Source organism: Enhydra lutris, unplaced genomic scaffold (assembly GCF_002288905.1).
Source record: "Enhydra lutris kenyoni isolate GAN:26980312 unplaced genomic scaffold, ASM228890v2 scaffoldscaffold22, whole genome shotgun sequence".
NCBI classification, from domain to species: domain Eukaryota; kingdom Metazoa; phylum Chordata; class Mammalia; order Carnivora; family Mustelidae; genus Enhydra; species Enhydra lutris.
In genome coordinates, this window is record NW_019154106.1 from 34,361,267 (window position 1) to 34,382,725 (window position 21,459).

General features: G+C 36.3%; 1 protein-coding gene across 3 annotated transcripts in view; it reads right to left on the reverse strand.

The window, feature by feature from the left end:
- LOC111149717 (anoctamin 3) overlaps positions 1 to 21,459 on the reverse strand; it is a 445,297-nt gene that overhangs the window by 93,573 nt on the left and 330,265 nt on the right. For all 3 annotated transcript variants that reach the window (XM_022506952.1, XM_022506953.1, XM_022506954.1), the window contains 4 exons: positions 14,606 to 14,706; positions 9,672 to 9,716; positions 3,818 to 3,949; positions 1,334 to 1,440 (listed from right to left, as the gene is read on the reverse strand). In XM_022506952.1, the coding sequence (XP_022362660.1) occupies positions 1,334 to 1,440; positions 3,818 to 3,949; positions 9,672 to 9,716; positions 14,606 to 14,706 (385 nt within the window). The remainder of the gene's footprint in view (positions 1 to 1,333; positions 1,441 to 3,817; positions 3,950 to 9,671; positions 9,717 to 14,605; positions 14,707 to 21,459) is intronic.

Here is a 21,459-nt window from a genome sequence, read left to right on the forward strand (position 1 = left end):
TCAGGTCATGATCTCAGGGTCCTGAGATCGGGCCCTGCATCGGGCTCTCTGCTCAGTGGGGAGCCTGCTTCCTCCTCTCTCTCTCTCTCTGCCTGCCTCTTTGCCTACTTGTGATTTCTCTCTCTCTCTGTCAAATAAATAAAATCTTAAAAAAAAAAAAAAAAAGAAAAGAAAACAACAATATTTGGTCAAGAAAATAGAATAACTCTCCACCCACAAAATGTCTCTAAATGATATTGGTTTTGAGAAGTCTTTAATTAATACTGAGCCAAGGAGACATAAGTATCAATATGTGACACTTCTTAAAATCTCCTCCAGCTCAGCCGGAGTGTAGTGAAATGGACATTCTCATATTGTCCCGGCAAGACTGGGAAACTTCTGGAGAATAATTTTTGTTACAGTTTTATTTATGTTAGTAAAGAATAAGAAATAATTGTATATCCAAAAATGGGGAATCATTTAATTATCATGGTACAATCAATTATACTAGGTACTTGGTAGATAACTGCAATTTGATGAATGCTTATAATAGAATCTTGTACAACTATTTATAATGTTTACAGACATACCAAAGGGCTTGAGAAAACACTCATAAATACTTTTTAAAAAAGACAAAATTGCAAACACTTCGTGATTCTAATAATGATGTGTATATACATCATATTCAACACATCATTATTAGAATCATGCAGGTTTACTATATATACATTCAGTATTAATGTGTGAGAGTGACAACTGAGTTCGTGGATTTTTTAAATTGCTTTTATTTTATTTTTTTTATTTATTTATTTTTTAAGATTTTATTTATTTATTTGACAGAAAGAGGGAGAGACATCACAAGTAGGAAGAGAGGCAGGCATTGAGAGAGGGGGAAGCAGGCTACCCGCTGAGCAGAGAGCCCGATTTGGGGCTTGATCCTAGCAGCCTAAGATCTTGACCTGAGCTGAAGGCAGAGGCTTAACCCACTGAGTGACCCAGGTGCCCCTAAATTTTATTTTTATACTTTTTTTGTTTATTGTATACTCTAAAAAGGGCATGATATCTTTACAGTCATTTGAAATGTCATATTTTTATTTTTAAGGACTATGTAAGCACATAACACTATCACACACATTTTTATTTTACATTCTGGGTTTATTTTTATGTCTTATTTAGAAAACTAAGTGTTTTATTGGAAGGCTGAAAAATAGAATGTTTAGAATATGTGTTCAATGCGTTATATCCTCATATTTAATGAATGAAGGCAAAGCTTCAAATGTGAAAATAAGTATTTCTGGATATAATTAGTAACAGCAAATATTACCTTCTCTATATTTTTAATTAGTGTTCTTACCCACTTTTGATATTCCATTTTCATATTTCGTGTGCTGTAACATATGATAGACTATCCTGCTTCGAGTAGCATTGCTGAAGAATGTGTCCTTATTGTTTATTATGAAGCTGTTAAGATAAGGGGATTGGTTTTAATATTCAAAGCAGAGCCCAGAGTCCAGCAACAGTTACAAGTTTCTAGGTAGTCATCCATCCGTTTTCTCCATTAAAACTAATGCATGAGAAATACAATACGTCAAAAGACAAACCATCCTCTTAAAAATAAATCAACTGGCAGAGACAAAATACATTTATAAATAATACAGGCATTATCAAATATTCATTTAAAAATCTTTCAGTTTATAGGGGAACCTAGATGTCCTCTTATTTCTTGTTTAGCATGAAACAGGGACAGCAGCATTAAATTGTCCGTTGCCTCCCATAAATTCTGTACTACCTTAAGCAATGCAATTCCAAATAGAACACGTTAAAAATTGATGTCATTTCCCCATATCACACCTTCCAAGCTAACATGTCTTGTTTTCAGAACCTCAGTAATAAGCAGCAGTTCTCCCTTCCCTTCATGTCCTGTACTGTCCCCACACAGTAAAACTGCAAAGAGAAACAGTAATGAGAGCCAATGAGTGAAGAGCAAAAGGGTGATCCTGACAGGAAAGGGGGGTCTGTTTCAGTCTTTATTTTGTAATATGCTGGGATCCTCAAAAAAAATGGAAGCATCCTGGACCTTACTCAATTTCTGACAGTTCCTGGTTCCGGTTGCTTTATCTCTGTGAGTAATAATCAGCCATTTTTTCCCCCAGGCACTTAGTACTGAAGTATTAGGTCTTCTTTGATTCTTGTTTTCTTTTTACCATCCATATTACAGAACCAGTCAACTTTTCTGACTGAACTGTGTCTATCTGGCTTTGAGCTACCCTATTGTTCTGGGTCTCATTGCCTAGATCACGAGAGAGGAAAGTCCTCTTAATCGGCCGCCCAATTTCCCACCTGACTTTTCAAGCACAGCTCTGGTTCTTAGAGCACTCCTACTACTAATGTGTCAACATTACACACATAATTAAATTTATTTTCCTCTCCAGCTCTCTATTTTTGTATTTTATCCTCTGATTTCCTATAGCTCTGGCTTTTTGCATCTGATAGTCAAATTGTACAATTTATCACACCTCAAAATGTTACATTTCTTTTCCTTGGGATTTGCTCTGTCTCTGATATCTTTCCCCACCTCTTCCCACCTCCCTTCACATTTTTACTGATGGAGAGTACTATCTCCTTCAGAAAGGCTTCCTAGATCCTTTCCTCTGGCTGTAGCTTCTCCCTCTCTTATAAAAAAAAATGTGCATTGTATTTGTGCCTTTCCTAGCAGGTTGATTTTGCTCTGCTTTTTTTTCATGGTATCTGTAAGCATGTCCATTTTAGTAGCATCCAGCATTCTGATACTGTGCTTTTTAGTTTTGTACTTGGAGGCAACAAGTTAACACAGATGATCGGTGTTCTGTTAATTCTCAGTATCTGAAGCAATGTCCACACAATTCTTTCACCATCAGATTGATGCAGAATTCCCTGAACAAATATTTCTCTAGACGATTAAGTGTCCTTTTTTCATGGAGTTACATTATGGAGGGAGGAAGCAAATGGTATATAAATAAACAAATTGCAGTTGCTGTCTTCACAGTATTCACAGTGTAGTGGAGCAGACGAAAATGTAAACTAATAATTAAAGAGAATAGGGTAAAGATAAAGATAGGGACATGCACAGTGTGGGATGTGGGACATTGAGAGGCAGGATGAAACAGATAGCCGGAGCACCAAACATGCTACAAGGGCAATAATCAATGGGGAACTCTCTCCTCCCACATATTTGATTTAATTCATTAATTTCATCCTACCTTTCAACATCCATAAAGACAGGGACTGTATCATAGCCTCAATCTGTATTATGCAGAAACTCAGTAAATACTGGTTGAATGAACAAAGGAATAGAGACAGATGTGCTGGTATGTAGATGGATAGATATGCAAGCAACAAATCCCTAAAAAATGTCCCATTTATCTTAGTTTAATACAATTAGACTAAAGTCTATTAAACTAATAAATACATATTAATTAAGTATAAGTATATATAATCATTTATTAATTGTAACAATTCATTATTCATTCATGTTATTTAATAACAATGTTACTTTAACTGGGTAGCTTACCACCATTGTAATTATTTTGAAAGAACTGGGACCTAGACTATCAGCCCATAAGTTTACTATTAATTATTCATTTCTTGAATTTCTCTAAATCAGCTGATAAGGAATTAATAGTGTTAGCTGAGTACTGTTCACAAATTAAGTGCAAAAAACATTTTAATAAAATGATGCACTCTCTGACTTACTTGGCAAACAGTGGAACTGCTCCAAGGTATTTTTATTCTATCAATAACTCCTAGATAATGAAAGGTAACAAACCAGGTGGTGGGAGAAAAAGAAACATGAACTTACTGGTGAATCCGTGCGCGGCTGAAGGGGCCCGTATAGCAGTCTGACTCCTGCAGGTTTGGAAAAGCTGACTTATCAAGAACCATTGGGTTTTGGGACATCCATTTTTTTATTCTCCTAAAATAATTTTGTACACTGGAACAAAGTCACATGAACTAGATTAGGTTGCATTCCAGAGCCATGCTACCTTCTATACCATTCTGATAAAAGAGTTCCAAAAAGACATACACACACACACCCACACTCACACCCACTCACAAGCATTTCTCCTGCTCCCTCACAAAAGAAATAAATTCCAAAACAAATCAAATCTTGCAGTTGTTTAAACTCTTTCTGTGCAACTAGGTTATCCTTATAAGAAAAATTTGCGGAAAATGTTTTTATTTTTTTAAGATTTTATTTATTAATTTGGCACAGAGAGAGAGATCACAAGTAGGCAGAGAGGCAGGCAGAGAGAGAGGGGGGAAGCAGGCTCCCTGCTGAGCAAAGAGCCCCATGTCGGGCTCAATCCCAGGACCCTGAGATCATGACCTGAGCCGAAGGCAGAGGCTTAACCCACTAAGCCACCCAGGTGGCCCTGGAAAATGTTTTTAAAGAATCATCATACATAAAGATGGTGGTAGGAAAGAACATAACTATAAAAGAGGTATGACACACTTATCAAAGTTGTGAGTGCATAGATGTATGTATGTACACCGGTATATGTAGCCGTAGATCATTCCTGGATTCTCTGAAACCTCTACAGCCATGTGGCTCTAAAGTGGAGACTGAGAGGAAGTAAATGTCTGCAACACACTTTGTTGTGTGAGCCCCAGCTATGATGGAAACAGCAGGGGTTTGGGGGAAGCAGCAGAGGTCTTGGTATCAAGCAAAACCCAGTTCAGGGGCTCCTGGATGGCTCAGTCAGTTGGGCATCTGCCTTCTGCTCAGGTCATGATCCCAGGGTCCTGGGATCAAGCCCCACATTGGGCTCCCTGCTCAGCAGGAGGCCTGCTTCTCCCTCTCCCACTTCCCCTGCTTGTGTTCCTTCTCTCGCTGTCTCTCTCTCTGTCAAATAAATAAATGAAATCTTAAAAAAAAAAAAAAACAACAAAATAAAACAAAAAAAAACCCAGAAACAAAAAACCCAGTTCAAAGGCAACTTGGCACCACAGTGGCTGTGTGAACTGACAGATGTTATTAAACTTCTTGCCTCCATTTCCTCACTATTTTAAAAAAGTGACTTTGTTAGAGATTTCTAAGTTGGTGTCTTATGTCATTTTTTAAAAGATTTATTTATTTATTTTTTAAAAAAGGGGGAAAAGCAGAAGTAAAGGGAGGGACAGAATCCCAAGCAGGCTCCACACTGAGCTCTATCTCACAACCCCGAGATCACGACCTGAACTGAAATCAAGAGTTGGACACTTAACTGACTGAGCCACCCAGGCACCCCTGGTGTCATATTTTAAACTTGACCCAGGGTGGGCCTACTGCATTCCTAACCAGCTAATATTCTGCATTTGTACCCAGCTCCTAAGGGATGTCCATGCTGCTATCCATTGGGCGCACTTTGGGTAATGGGTTTAGTACACACACCAGATACAAGATACATGACATTAAGATACTGTTTCAGGAAATCTCACATCAGGAGTCTTTGGTCTCAACTTTAGATTATAGTCATCACCCAGTTCTTATGTATATATACTGATCGGAATCATATTTACTTTACAAAGAAAAGCAAGTAAAAGAAAGAGATATTGAATGCAGAGATTGATTCTGAAAACCTAATTCCAAGTGACTATAATAACAATTGTGTTTACTTAAAAGAACTGCAATATTTACACACTATTTATGAGGTTCTATCTTTGTCAATTTTTGGCCCCTTCCACAATAGTAAGAATCAAAGTAGCAGAATAGGACAGTTTCCTAGACAAGTACAATGCATCTTAATATCTGTTTGTCCAATGCTATGTAAATTTTTAAAAAATTTAGTATAGCAATGTGGAGGCAGCTAACAGTGTATCTTAAGAATTATTCCACTCAAGTCTATTATGGTAAAATTACGATGCATAATTTGAAATAACAATGAATTCCTGACGTAAAGTTCAGCATGCAGAGAGTATGGACTTTTAAACCTCAAGTCACTTTTGGTTTTACAGGGACTAAAGCATTTCTTTCTAGCCTAAAATAATAAATGGGCAATATATGAGGTGTTCACTTTGCTTCTTCTCACATAACGAAAGCATCTGAAATCACAGAGTATCTATGTATTTCAGCAACTAGTGCACAGATATTTATAAATCACTTAATGGATTATAGAGCCATTACTCCAGCTTTTTAAAGTTGGCACAGTGAGGAAAACAGGGGAGGGAGGAGGTGGAGGAAGAGTCTTCTGGGACTGAATTTGCCGGTTATTGTAACTGAAGCAAACATTTTCAAACTTTGAGCTTTAGGTTCTTTTAGGTTCTTTATCTGGAGAGAGGGGAAGTGATTTTATCTGTGATTCTATCTGTTCTACCTTACTAGGTGTCAGAAGAATCAAATAAAAGGATACCTTCTGACTGCACTTAGGAAATGTTGATGAACCACAGTTCCTGAGGGCCTATATCTGACAACATACAAACATAGAAGAAGGGGAGGTGAATTTTAAAGACATTAATGAAACAGAAGGGCCTTCAGACCACTCTCATTTTTTATAGACATAAATAATATTATAATATAGACTTTTCATATATTCTTTCTATGAAGAAGTAAATGATTCTGATGGTGTAATGTGGTCAGGCCTGGTCAGTCCAGGTCAGGCCTGGACTGAAATCATGGGATGTAAAATTCTAGATTATTACTCAACTTCCTTGATTCTTATCCAATTTTCTAATCTCTTAAGGGAAGAGACATTTTGAGAATTAAATACATAATGCCTACATCCATAGTGCTAAGAACCCAGTAGGCACTCAATGCTTATGGTAATAATAAGGAAAGAGAGTATTACTACTCTGTCTACTACTACCAGTCTCACCAACATGTCACCAACATGATCTAATGCAGTATCTACACTCTACCAAATCTTTCTCACCTTGGCCATCTTGCAGACTCAAGATTTCATGGCATATTGTGAAAATGACTTCTAAGGGAGTTTTAAGTTCCTTGGCTAAAATCAATGGAAAGCAGAGAATTCTACAGAAATAGAAAAAAAATCTGGATTTTTGGTCAGAGCATCAGCTCTACCCAAACAGCTGTGAAATCTGGGGGAGGAGGCATGGGGTTAGTAGAGAGTGATAATAATGGTCACTTTTTCTCCCAGATCTGCAAAACTAGTTACTCTTTGGTCTGCCTCCCCAAGGGGTCATTTTGAAGATGTTTTGATAACCGAATATGAAAGTGCTTTGTAAACAAGTGATAAACAGCAGCAACAATAAAACCATAGCCATTTCCTATCAACCTGCCAGAAGAAATGACAGTCTTCAAACGCTGGATAATTGCTCGTACATTATTCATCACCTAACATTTACTGCTCAAGATACCTACGCACAAAACATCTTTCCCACTTCAAGAAAGGAAAAGCACAAGTGGAATCTAAGTGCATATAATTGATTTTCATTTCTCTCTTGCCAATTGTCTACAAATTAGGTTTTTAAAATTTTATAACAACGATGGTCACCACACACACATACACACACGGGGGGTGGTGCAAAGGGGGACACTTAAACTTTCTCCAAAGTTAAAGTTTAAAAAAAGAATCAAAATCAGTTATTTTCCTAAGTGAAAGTCTAAACTCAAGCAAATAACATGACATCCTTTTTCTCAGTTTAATATGTCATATACTTCTGTAAATGCCCTTCTCAGGTATTTGGTATCCTTTCCATATGCATCCAGAAAGTCAAGGAACAAAGAAACTATTTGTAATACGTAAATTATAAAAAGGTAGGCTGTAATAATGTTTAAAGTATTTTAACAATTATTTGGAACATATAATTGAATTTTCATTACATGGAATTAAACAGAAAATAATAATAAACACAACAGAAAATGAAACATATGATGCGTAAAACAGTATTTATTTTCCCAGCCTACTTTAAAGTTTGACCAAAATAGAAAAAAAACTCACATTTTTTCCACTATTAAAAATGTTTTCTTTAGATTTTAATAGACACGTTTATCATGCATTCTAAACCCAAGTACATTCTAAAACTAAATTATATAATGTAGAAATTTGTTGCTATTTTAATATACAGGATTTTACCCTCTGTTGGTCTCTGAAAGAAAGATGCTTGTTTATCAGAAAACCCACTAATTATACAGTAGCAAAATCTCACTAAGTCTATAGAGCTCACTGAACCTAATCCAAAGGCATTTTATCAGCACATCAAATACAATGCAGGGACATGCAGAGAAGAACAAAAAAAAACCCTCGGCAGTTGTAAATTCATATATCTGATTTCCAATGACTTTTACTTCATTATATAAAAATAATTTTGGGAATCTGCTATACAGACTAGGACCAAATATGCCCAAGAGGCATGATAAAAGTTCATTTTAAATCTGAGCATGTTAACCCAACAAGCTGAAGAATCTGACCTGGCAGAGGAGCATCATTAATAATTTTAGTATTTTAAAGAAATTTTTAAGTACTAATTCCTTTATTATTCATTCTAACTTCAAGTCCCCAACCCCCCGCCGATTATTTACTTTTCTTGTTGCCTGTTCCTACCACATCTAAACTTAATGTTTAAGAGAGAACAATGTTCTCCTCTCCTAAAATAAAAAATCTTCCTAACGCTCTAATTATATTCGGCCACTTTCTCTGGTAAAGAACTAGACTTACGGATTCCTTTCCTAAAGTGCTCTGATGTTCACTCTATAGGATTCCAGTTTTGTGTCATTCTGCATGTAACATCCTGCAGCGTTATTCCATAGAGTGTACTCTATCACATTTTGTTTTCATTAAATGATTCTTTTGCAATGAACAGAAAAAAACACCTGAGTATAAGAAGCTTTTTGTTTTTAGCATCCATTAAATGGAAGCTCATTTTCCTCAGTGAAACAGGCCAAGGTGATTCCGGCGGGAGAGCTGCTCCTGTCTCAGGGTTGTGGTTTGGTAAATTCCTTGTCATAGCTACTGTTACTGTGGCGGGTAGAGAGAAATTTTGAGATGAGGTGCTTGAAAAAGTATGTTTTCGATATTCAGATAAGACAGGCAGCTCAGCTGGTGAAATCAGACCTGGCCTGCAATCCAAGAGATGCTGTGTGGCCTTGGCAGACCACTTCATCACTCTGGAGGCTGGTCTGCCCTTAACCACCTCCGTTAAACAAGAGATCTGGACTGCCATGTCTGCTCTTCTAGGACTCCAGTGGGTCATCATTTGCCCATCAATCCTGATTTTATAACTGTTTTTTAAATTAAAATCTCCTGAGATGCTAACTTGCAATTAAAATCCCCTTCTCACGACATTATATCAAAAGATGATTGCTGGGACATCTGAGTGGCTCCGAAAGCTAAGCATCTGCCTTCAGCTCAGGTCATGATCCCTGGGTCCTGGGATTAAGCCCCACTATGGGCTCCTTGCTCAGCCTCTCTCAGTCTGCTGCTCCCCCTGCCTTGTGTGCTCTCTCCCTGACAAATAAATAAATAAAATCTTAAAAAAAAAAAACAAAAAGAGGATGGCAGGAATGGCAATGGTAAATAGAAAAAAAAAAGAGATGATCTGATTTTAAACATTGTTAAATTTGGCATAAGTCATTTTGGAAATATTTGAACAAATCAACAAAGTTTTTATTCCTAAAATTTACAACTGCTGATATGGGTAATTGAATATTTTATTTTTCTTGCTTTTTCCCAAATGATAAATTGTTGTAAACAAATTACGCATCACCCACTGACCTGCCCATTGATTTGTTCCTCCGGTCAGTGTAGTAGCATTTTTTCCTGAAAAATAATAGAAACAGGTGAAAACAGTCATGTGAAAAAAGAGAAACCAGTGAGTGACAACATTCAATCATACTGAGTATATTAACTCTCCAACTTCCACGTACCTAAGACAAGAAATAAGCCAATATGATAGTAAGACTTCTGAATGTATGTTGTCTTAATTTCAGACTTTAAGTTTCTAATAACAAAAAACTTTGATACTGGGTGTGGTGCATAAACAATGAATCTTGGAACACTGAAAAAATGAAATTAAATTAAAAAAAACTTTGATAAATTAATAGATCACTTTTGAATATTTGACTTTTAATTCCATTTTTTGAGTCTGTCTTCTGCTACCCAATGCATATTAACTGGATCATTTGCTTATATGAAGTCATCCATTCTTCCATCCATCCATCCATCCATTTATTTATATTTCTATAGAAACACGTATGCAGTACGTAGCTATTCTGCGAGCTATGTTAAGGTATAACCATTAAAAATGTAGAGGAAAAAATGAGGGTGTCTCCCTCAAAAAGCCTCCTTTACAGTTGAGGAGACAAGTGATAGTTATAATAAATTGTAATAATGAAGGAAAACAGAGAGTGCTAAGGAAGGACCTAGGACGGGATCTCAATTAGTTTTTGTAGATGAAGGAGAAAGGAGTCAGAAAAACCTTCTCAGAGCATGTATTATCTGTGTTGAATCTTGAGGTATGAGTGGGAGTCGTCCTCTGAATAAAGTACGTAGGACACGGTATTCTTGACAGAGGCAGCAGCATGTGAAATGGGGTTGTAGGAGCAACACCAAGTATTTTCAGATTCAGGAAACTTCAGCTACTTTGATGGTCTCTGGAGTATAAAATTGCAAGTTGAGCACAGTGATAAGAGAGCTGGCAGGGATGATGAAGAAGGCACAGATAATGAGGCATCTTACCACTGACTCTAAGGTTTTTGGATAAAAAACAATGGATGAAAAACATTGAGTGTTTTAAGTAGGTGTGTAGCATGTCTGATTTTAGAGAATCCAGAAGTTTGTGACAGAGGATAATTCACCTCCTTAAAGATTCTTACCAGGTCCTCATTTTGGAGCTCAGAAATCTCATAGTCAAGGCCTTCTAAAATGCCTTTTTTCCCCACCCAACAAAACCCATTTCAGAGGATCACTAAATTCTTCCCTCTTTGGCATCTATAAAGCAGAGCTGAGTCAGGACAATCGATATTTGGTCCTAACTGTTATTAACTACTTAGAAAACTTGAAAACCTGAACTACCATATTTCATGGCAAACACCAGTTTTACTGCTAAAAAAGATATATTTTTTTCAGTTGTCCCTGACATACCTCAATACTAAATTCAAATATGAAATTTCAAGTCTTGCCATGTCTATCCTAAACTCATTTAAATATCTTCCCCTTCACTTTTTCAAATATACAGAAAATTCATGTGCATACATAATTCCATCCCCATTGGAATATAAACCATCTTCTCTCCGAACTGCCTCTACACAGATTGTCTCGCACTATTTCATCATCATTATATAATGATAATAGACTATCTTCTACAGGACATTGAGCCTCTTGAAAGTAGTGGTTTTATTTCATTTCACTTTATATGCATGCTGTATATTTGGCACACTGTTTGATAAATAGCAGGTGCTCAGATAGCTGATGAGTAAATGACTGAGTCTTTGTTTAATTTACAGTTGCATTTATTTCCTTCAGTGCCTGACATCACTTTGCACTTAATATTAACATTTGCTAAATGAGGAATTTTTTTTTTAAAGCTACAAATGTAGAAATTAGTTTAAAATAGTTTTTTGCACCAAAAAACATAGAAATGTTATATAGAGGAGATAAAAATTTTTATTATCAATCACAGATACAGTAAGGAATATTGCAAGGGCACATTTAGATTTAATACTAGTCTCCATTTATCTTTATTGCTGCCAGTTTGAAATGTCTCATAAACTTTTTTTTTTTAATCTTTGAAGTGTTTTGGGGACAATAAAAGGAAAAAACAAAGGAAGAAAGCCACAAAGGATGAATATATACACTTTTCAAAGTAATATTATAAAAGCAAATAAAAATGAAGAGACTCACTTTTCCTAACTAACACCCTTTATCAATTAAATTCACTATGAACTATGTGTGACAATTAGTGTTGTTGGGTCCTCTTGCTTGAGGACTGGTTATTGTTTATCTGTTTGGCTATATTAAAGGGTGAGATTTCTTTCTGTCTTTGCAATCACTAAGCAAACTGCCTGTGATGTACGTCACATTTTGATTTAACGCTTAGGCAATAATACAAGCGTTTTCTTTCTCTTCTACTTTTGTGAAGTTTTCTGGGTTGGGGGAGATTTTGTTTTTTCCCCCTAAGTGTATTTTTAATCCATGACATCAATAATAACTTGCACTTTTCTTTAATTCTTCTTCATAAGTGAACCAGCAGGACCAAATCATTTTCTACCCATAATCCTCCACCCTGTACTTTACTAACTACATATTGTTCACAGACAGAGCTTTCTTTATTTTTCCCCTAATTTTTCATTTGAATGATTCTATGATTTTATACCTTGCATCAAGGCAGCATCTATCTCCCTATCTACCTACCCACCTATTTAGAACATCCACTCAAAACTGTAAGTAAATAATGATGGGAAGCACTGTTTTCCAAACCAGTGTTCCACTTATCCCTGTGGTCATGAGTGGAGATTCCTGCAGGGCCAAGCGGGATGGGCAGTCACCCAGGTGGAACCCTGGGTCCTCACCTTGTCAGGGAGAATAGCTCCAGTTTTACGTATTTCATATGTTGGGCTCTCTGGCTGTTTCTATGTTATTTTATCTTTGAGTGAAGTGTTCTTTGCACAAAAAAGTGATCTAAATTTAATCCCAATTGTGATGAAAAATTATTCTTAATGGTTTAAAAATATCCCCCCCAATCTGCTATGTTTAAAATATTTGTGGGAGAAGATTAAGAATCCTATTAAGGAACTCAAACTGAGAAGGGAGGGGATGACTGAATCATCTTAAAATATGTTTGACTCTTTTATTACGAAAGGGGTAAGAAGGAATAGGAACCACCTTTGAAGCAAAAGAAAAATAACGAAAGCAGGACTTAATATTTCTGGAATGTGGAAGATACAAGCTAAGTCCTCTCTGATAGAAGAAAAATAAGAAAATTTGAGCTATTTTCATCCTCTGAAATTTTCTTGGGTAGTTTCTGAAACACCACGTCTAATACATAGACCATATTTACTTTGGAAAAATAATCAAAAAAGGAAAGAGCTAGAAGATTTAAGTATAAAGTTCTATACATATATTTAAGTAGAGAATTTAAATAAAATGCTTAAGATTTCTGTTCAAACAATTATTTCTCATTATTGTATGGTAGGTTATAATGCTAATAATCTTTTCTGTATACATTTGCAGGTTTTCTTCGTGAAAAATAATATGTAGGTTTTAATACTGAATACATATGTGGGATAGCCAAGCATGTATAAGCTTTTTAATGCATAAATCTTTTAAAAATTCTTGTCCTAAAAAGAGATATCTGTTTTTTCCTATTTAAGTTCTTTGTTATTGTATATTTTAATTTTAAGGCAGGATGTATGTTCTTAAATTTGATAACAGTTGACAATTGGAAACTGAACCAGCCATCATAAAAACACTTTGCCACTTAGTTTATGCTTGTATAGCATTCTCTTTTTATGAGGCAATGGCTATGCCAAATTTCATGTGCACCTAATAAATAAACGAGAAGTTAGTTATTAAGGAGTTAATGTTACATCTATTATTTAAACTAATCTGGAAAATGTTCCAAGAAAACTCTGTGTTCCAGTATTTGTCAAACTGTTTTCCCAAGAACACCTACATGTTAAAATTTAAAAAAATCCTATAATCAAATGGAAAGGGTGCTTTGTAAAACCAACTCTTGAAATGTATAAAAATGGTCAGAATTATTAAAATTGCTAAGACAATACTTTTTTTGCCATCTGCATCAGAATCCTGTGGGATGCTTGTTAAAAATGTATATACCTTCTGTTCTAGAATTAGTATGCCATAATCCCTGGCGGGGAGGGCTCCAGGAACCTCATGTTTACTAAGTGTCTCAGGTGATTGTAATGCACTCTACAGGCAGAATGAGAGCCACTTCTCTAAAAACTCCTACAGTAAATAAATTTCCTGTTCAACTCAGAAATTCAGAAACATATTTGCTCACAGGATATTTTTCTCTTAAGAACCTGTAGAACTAGTATTCCTTTGATACCTTTTTGAAAATGTTGCATATTAGTTCTAATATTTATATTATTATATCTTGAGAATTGCAATGGCATTTTCCGTTAAGTTTTAGTAATATAGCAATTGTAAACATTATTTTAAAAAACATGTTATAGGGAGGCACATGACTGGTGCAGTCAGTTAAATGTCTGACTCATTCCCATGTATCCTCTGAGATTGAGGACAGATCTAAGAGATTATGTGGTTGAACTGCAAGGAATGATTCTTGCTAACTGCTATACCAAGAGAAACACTCTCTTTGCTTACAAATGGATGCTACATATACATCCTGCCTTCCACAAAAACAGTGAGAGTTTATACCCACCCATATGAAATAAGAACTGAGACTGATCTTGCAAACAGTAAGTTAAATTCTGAAAACAACCATTTTTCCCTCCCTTTAGGCCAGTCCACCTAGAAATGTTATAAAACATCCAAGGGACCATAATTTTTTATCACATTTGGCAAACATATGAGGAGGAAAAAAAAAAGTGTCCAAGATATTCTACCATTTGGAAGAAAAAGCTCTGTAGAAAGAGTTAATGAACATTTGTTTCTCTAAAGTTTTGCAAAGAACAGAATAATCTTTGAGATACGTTGAGATAGAGTGAAGTAAAATTTGGAAGTACCTGAAGGGCATCCTGATATTGAGCCTTTCTGCATACTTGCACAGCGTATCCCACGGAATATGAATTTTAATAAACATGATATCAGGGTTTGCGACAGCTGGCTGCAAAGGATAGAAAGGCAGTTATCATTATCTAGAATCAAAGTTGATGATATTGTGCCACGATTTGATTTGAAAAGAAAAAACACTGTCACCTTGTCACCACATAAATCATTGTCACTGATTTAATCAGGATTTATATGAATAAAAATTTGTAATGCAGAAAAACCTTCATAAAAATGTAATAATACCATTGCATATAAGAATAATTTTTCTTATATTGACTGTTATCAAGATCCGGAATACCCAACCAGAAAAATCATGAGCCAGTTAGGAATCTGAAGTTATTCTTGTTGGAAACTTTATCATCATTCTGCTCAGAGGGAAGAGAAAACACTCACAGCTGCCACTAATCATTCATTGATTCATTCACTTACTCTTCTAGCAGATTTTATTGAGTAACTACTACCGGCTAGGTCCTATGACCTTAAACTGCACAGTTTTATGTCCACACATTAATATATTCATAAATTTATAATCAATACATTATATCCAAAATATAGCCCTGGGGGTGCCTGGGTGGCTCAGTGGGTTAAGCCTTTGCCTTTGGCCCAGGTCATGATCTCAGAGTCCTGGGATCAAGCCCCACATCAGGATCTCTGCTCAACAGAGATCTTTCTCTGCTTGCTTCTCTGCCTACTTGTGATCTCTCTCTCTCTGTGTCAAATAAATAAAATCTTAATATATATATATGTATATATATATGCATATATATATAGCTTATATTTTAGGTGTGGCTGATTTCATAAGTTTGCAGAACAATATTCAAGTATGTATCACCAATATTTAAGGAGTATTCTTAGAAAACCATGGGGCAATCATCTGACTGACACTCAGATATAGGGGGCATCATTGCCATAGGACAGGCACTTTCATTGAACAGCATTTGCTAAAGTTTATTTCCCAGAGTACTATGAAAAAAGAGGCAAGATATTCCATGGTCAATAAAATTTTGGGTTTCTCGCTAGAGGACTTGTGAGTCACTTTAATATGTGTGTACTTGCTAAAAATATCCAAGAAGGCGATAAAGTAAACTAAATTTCCAAAATTTTGGGCCATGGATTATTTTTTTCTTGAGAGTTTATTGAGGTACTTGTATTTTGCAAATCATCATGGGAAAAATAGCAAAACATGCTTTCATATAAGTATAATTTCCAAAGAACTTTCCTACTTTGAATATGCTTGTTTTAAATTACAGGTAAAAAATGTGGGAATTAAATTAACAATGACAGAAGAAGACACGGTATATGTTAACTATTAACAGGCCTTTGAATTTAGACCACATGCACCCCAATGTTTATAGCAGCAATGTCCACAACAGCCATACTATGGGACGAGCCCCGATGTCCACTGATAGATGAATGGATAAAGAAGATGTGGTATACATATATAATGGGATATTACCCACCCATTAAGAAGAATGAAATCTTGCAATTTGCAACAATGTGGATGGAACTGGAGGGTATTATACTAAGAGAAATAAGTCAGTCAGGGAAGGACAAATACCATATGTTTTCACTCACGTGGAAGTGAAGAAACAAAACAGATAACATCGGGGAAGAGAAGGAAAAAATACAATAAGATAAAAACAGAGAGAGAGGCAAACCAGAAGAGACTCTTAACTACAGGGAACGAATTGAAGGTTGTTGGTGGGGGGATGGGTAATTGGGTGATGGGTATTAAGGAGGGCACTTAATGTAATGAGCCCTGGATGTTACACGCAACTAATGAATCACTAAATTCTACCCCTGAAACTAATACTGCACTACATGTTAACTAAATTGAATTCAATAAAAAAAAAGGGAAAGGTTTCTGTGTAGGAGTGATAGATCAAGAAAATCTTTCTAAAACATACAAAGCATAAGCATTTAAATGACTCCTTCACTGAGGCAAGTGAAAGAAGAATTTCATGTTTTATTATAGTTTTTCCTGCTTTAGTCATACAAAAGTTCTTATATTCAAACTGATAACAAAGGTATTTCTTTTGAAATTGTGGTGCTGGCTACTGGTGTTACACCAACTTGCCTTTTCACTTACCAGGCACAACTTAAAGTTCTTCAATCCTAACTGCCTACTTAGAAAAAAAAAAAAAATCACAGGGTATGGTAGACAGAACAAAGGGTTTGGAATCACAAAGACTTAAGCACAAATTCCATCTTTACCATTTACTTAGCTCTGTGAGCTTGGGGAAATTACCTTCTCTCTCTGATCCTGCTTTCTCTCCTGAGAACTGGAGACAATGATCTTGACTCACAGAGCTGTTAGGAGTGTTATGAGAGGCTGGACACAGAAACTACTCAAGTATAACAGGATATCCAGAATTGTTCATTCTCTGTCAAGAGCATGCTTCTTTAATCAGACGTGAGCCAAAATAATAGCTAATTTCAAAACTTCACTAGAATCTTTCTCTCTCACACTCTCTTTCTCCTTTTTCTCTGTAATTCTTTATCCTTTGGTTGTGTAAGCCTTCAATAATAGGCCTCTTGAGTTATACAATTATAAACCCAGTAACAACCTATATTTGGGGAAAATTCTAGAGTAACTAGAATCAAGTGATTAAAGACATAAATATTTTTCTGGTAATATAAACTGGATAAAATTGTAATATAACTGTATTTCTGTGGACTAGGGTCTCTTTGGAAGATGTCTCTTCCTTTACGTGTATTTAAATTATCCTATACTTGTATGTTATAGCTAGTTCCTAGGGAGAAGTGGGCTCTTTTTTAGCAGCTATAAAGAGAGAGAAAATGATACCCTCAAGATTACAGAAAACATATCAAGTATTAATTTTCCTCAGATTCTGGAAGAGAGGCCTCTGTGAAGTGAATGAGTCTAGACACAGACAAAAACCAATCTATACCAGACTGACACATTCTACGCATGGAATGATTTAAGACTGAGTAACAAGCCTTTGAGAAATGCATTGATGTTTGAACATTGCATTCCCTCCAATGGTACCATGTGAGTTTGAAAGTAGGGATCTCTATTGTGGAACACACAGCTCCTGGGACAAAAAATGGTCTTTCAGGAGCTGGACCTTATTCTAGTGTGAATGGAGATCTCATTCTCATTCAGAGCATCATGGTTCCTGAAGCCTAGGCATGTTGGTTGCCAGAGTACAGTTGTGGCATGAAGAAGGTGTGAATGACACATGTTTTAGGAGAGCTATTAGAAGGTTTAACTCCCACAGCAGGAGAGCTTGGGTTCTATTCTACCAGGTGTGTCCTGATTTGTCTTACCTTACAGTATGAACAACCAGAGTCGATCACTCTCCTCTTCCCCACAGCTCCCACCCTGGTCTAAACCATCATCATCTCTGGCTTAGATTCCTACAGTGCTGTCCAACAGAGCCTCTGCTCACATTCTTGCCCCCAATAATGTATTCATAGCATAAGAGCCAGAGTAACTCTTTAAAATAGAACTCAGATCATGTAACTTCTCAGAACCCTTTGGCATTCAGAGTGAAAGCCAAAGTGTTTTCAGTGACCTACACAGCCTTTTATAATCTCATGCTCAATATCTTGCTAATCACTCTCTCCTACTACCTTAACCCTTGTCTAAACCATCATCATCTCTGGCTTAGATTCCTACAGTGCTGTCCAACAGAGCCTCTGCTCACATTCTTGCCCCCAATAATGTATTCATAGCATAAGAGCCAGAGTAACTCTTTAAAATAGAACTCAGATCATGTAACTTCTCAGAACCCTTTGGCATTCAGAGTGAAAGCCAACGTGTTTTCAGTGACCTACACAGCCTTTTATAATCTCATGCTCAATATCTTGCTAATCACTCTCTCCTACTACCTTACCCCTCACTCATTCTACTTTTTATCTTTCGGTCACTTGTTACAACTTCCTTGTCCTTGCCCCATCTTTCTAACCTTCTCTATTCTTTTCCCTGTTGTATTTATTATCTTCTAATACGTGAATCTATTTATTTATGTTAGTGCCATGGAAGAAGGGATCTTCATTCTATTCATTTATGTTTACTAAGCACTGAGTTCCATGCAGGGCACAGAGTAATCACTCACTAAACATTCGTTGAATGGATGAATGAGTGAGTTAACTTATTTTAAGTACACGTCCTATGTAACTTGTACCTCACCAAGAGATGATGGAAACAAGAATGCAAATAAACCAGAATTATTCTGGAAGAGGCATTATGTCAAAATTCAAATTAGCATCATGAATACCTGGCATAGCACTGATTATTAATTCATTCCTGTCAACCTTTAAGATGTGAAAATATCTAATACACTTAAATAAAAGAGATGCTTTAGAAAGATGTTTCTACATTAATTCTACCATCAAGGAGTGAAATGTCAAGCTAAGTGCACATACAGCTAGAACATTTCTAATTTTGTATGTCTTAACTTTAAATATATATAGATCTTTTTCAAGCAGCATGAATTGTCTTCTTTTATAACTTCCTCAACTTAATTTCTCTTTTGTTATACCTCTACTTAAAACAAAACAAAAGTAGTTTCATGTTCTCACAGCTACTGAGCAGGGGGTTGGTGAAGGGACGGTGTTGCCAGGGAGAAAGATCACTTTCCCCCTTGGAATCAAAAGCTCCCAATCTGCTGCTATTCTGTTAGTTCTGATGAAGGCAGCCTTTTCGGAGGGAACAAAACACCCACCGCCTTCACACTTCACATTATTATTTAATTATTCCATCCAAAATTCCCAAGAAGTAGAATATTCACTTTTGAGAGAAGGAATTTAAAAATTGAGTTTTTACAAAGTCACTCTCTGCGAGCTGGTGGCAGAGAGCTGAAAGAAAACAGAATGTGGTAGTTGATAAGAGTAGGTCTAAGAAGACAAATTGCTCATACAACCTGAAAATGTACTTGGAACACAAGCACAGTTACAGATCATCTACCTATTCATTTATATGGCCTTCCAATATGAATCCCTATCTACTGGTGATGTGATCATCTAGAAATTGTCCATATGAACGTGTGATACAATGAGGATTTGAAACCTGTTCTCTGCCAGACTCAAGGCTTAGCTCTGGTGAATGTAAATTTAAAAACTGGGAACTTGGTGCCTGAGGGATATTCCTATTTTTCAGCTAACAAGTCTGATACTTGCTGACATGTTCATAATTTCCTTTTCTCTGTCCTCGTATCACAAGCCCTTTCTTTTCCCTCCCCTCCCTCTTCTCACCCTCTCCTCACCCTTCTTTCCCATCACCATTTAAGCATCTCATATAAGAAAAAAGAAAGAAAGAGAGAATGAAACCTCCTAAGAGCTCTTGCCCATCTCTGGCTACTGCTTTTCATCCTCCCACCTACAGGGTAACATTTGCTGCTGTCTCTGCTTTTCCGCTCTTCAAACCATGTCCATCATGGTTGCACGTCTGTCTCCTCAGAGAGATGATTCTCCTTGCTTTCACCAAAGATTTTCACAACCTCCAATGGAACGAGCCTCCTTCTTGTCTTACTGGACTGCTCAGCGGTACGTTACCCTGCTAGTCCCTTTTCCTTGTGACTCCTCTTCTCTGCCTCTTCCATCTACCTTCAAATGTCTACTCTCCTCTCCTATATTTTACAGTCTCACCCCTAGATTCATTTTCTTTTCTTCTCTCTAGTGGCTTCATCCTAATATGTGGCTTATATTACCATCTATGTTCTAAAGACAAAAGCATTAACTTTCAGTTCACACTCCTCAGTGGGCTCTAACACAAACTTCAAACATTTTCTACTTATATTTCTCAAAGGCCCCTTAATTACCAGCTTATGATCTTTGTTCCCATAATCCCACTCCACTTTCTCCCCCAAATTAGCTCTCTTCTTGTCAAAAGTAGTTTTCTACTTGCTATTCTTTCTGCCAGTAGTATTTTGTCCCCTAATCTTCCCATGATGGACTCCTTTTCATTTATAACTCTTTCGGATCACACATGCATACATAACCACCTAGCCACATTCCCTATATAAGTTATTCTGTTTTAGGGGTACCTGGGTGGCTCAGTCAGTTAAGCATCTGACTCGTGATTTCAGCTCAGACCATGATCACCATGGGTATAAGATCAAGCCCCTTGTTAGACTGCATGCTCAGCGGGGAGTTTGCTTGAGATTCTCTCCCTTCCTCTTCGTCTGACCCTCCCCCAACACATGCAAACTCCTGCTAGTTCTCTTTCTCTAAAATAAATAAAACTTAAAAAAAAAACTTTAATAAATTATTCTGTTTTAATAATTGTACTACATTTCTCATTATGCAGTTTTTCTTGTTGATTTATGGTTTCTCTCCTCCTATGAAAACATTACCCATTTTTATCTATCTTGATTCCCATTTATCTCCAGAATATAGTATATAATAGGTACTTCATTAATGCTCCTTGAATGAATAAAGAAATCGCTCAAGCCACAATCCTAAATTATCCTTGAGATCTTCCTTTCTTTTCCTATCATAACCAAACCAAGTATCTACCTTTTAACTTAAATATTTATCAGATCTCTATCTTCCTCCTCCCTCTCTAATGCCATCCATGATATCTGTGCATTTAGTCCTACTCTTCAAATCTATCCTCTTTTCAGGATTCCAAGGTATCTTCTTAGAAAACAAATATGGTCATGATCCTGCCCTGCTTAAATTTTTTCAATAGTTCCCCATTTTTCTTAAGAAAGTCATCAAAAATCTTATACTACTAGGTGTAATTATTTAGCCCTCACCATTCTTTCCATACTCATCTAGTACCCTTTTATTCTGGTATTAAAAAATGCCAGGGTCCTTCCTCCCACTGCCATCATGATAA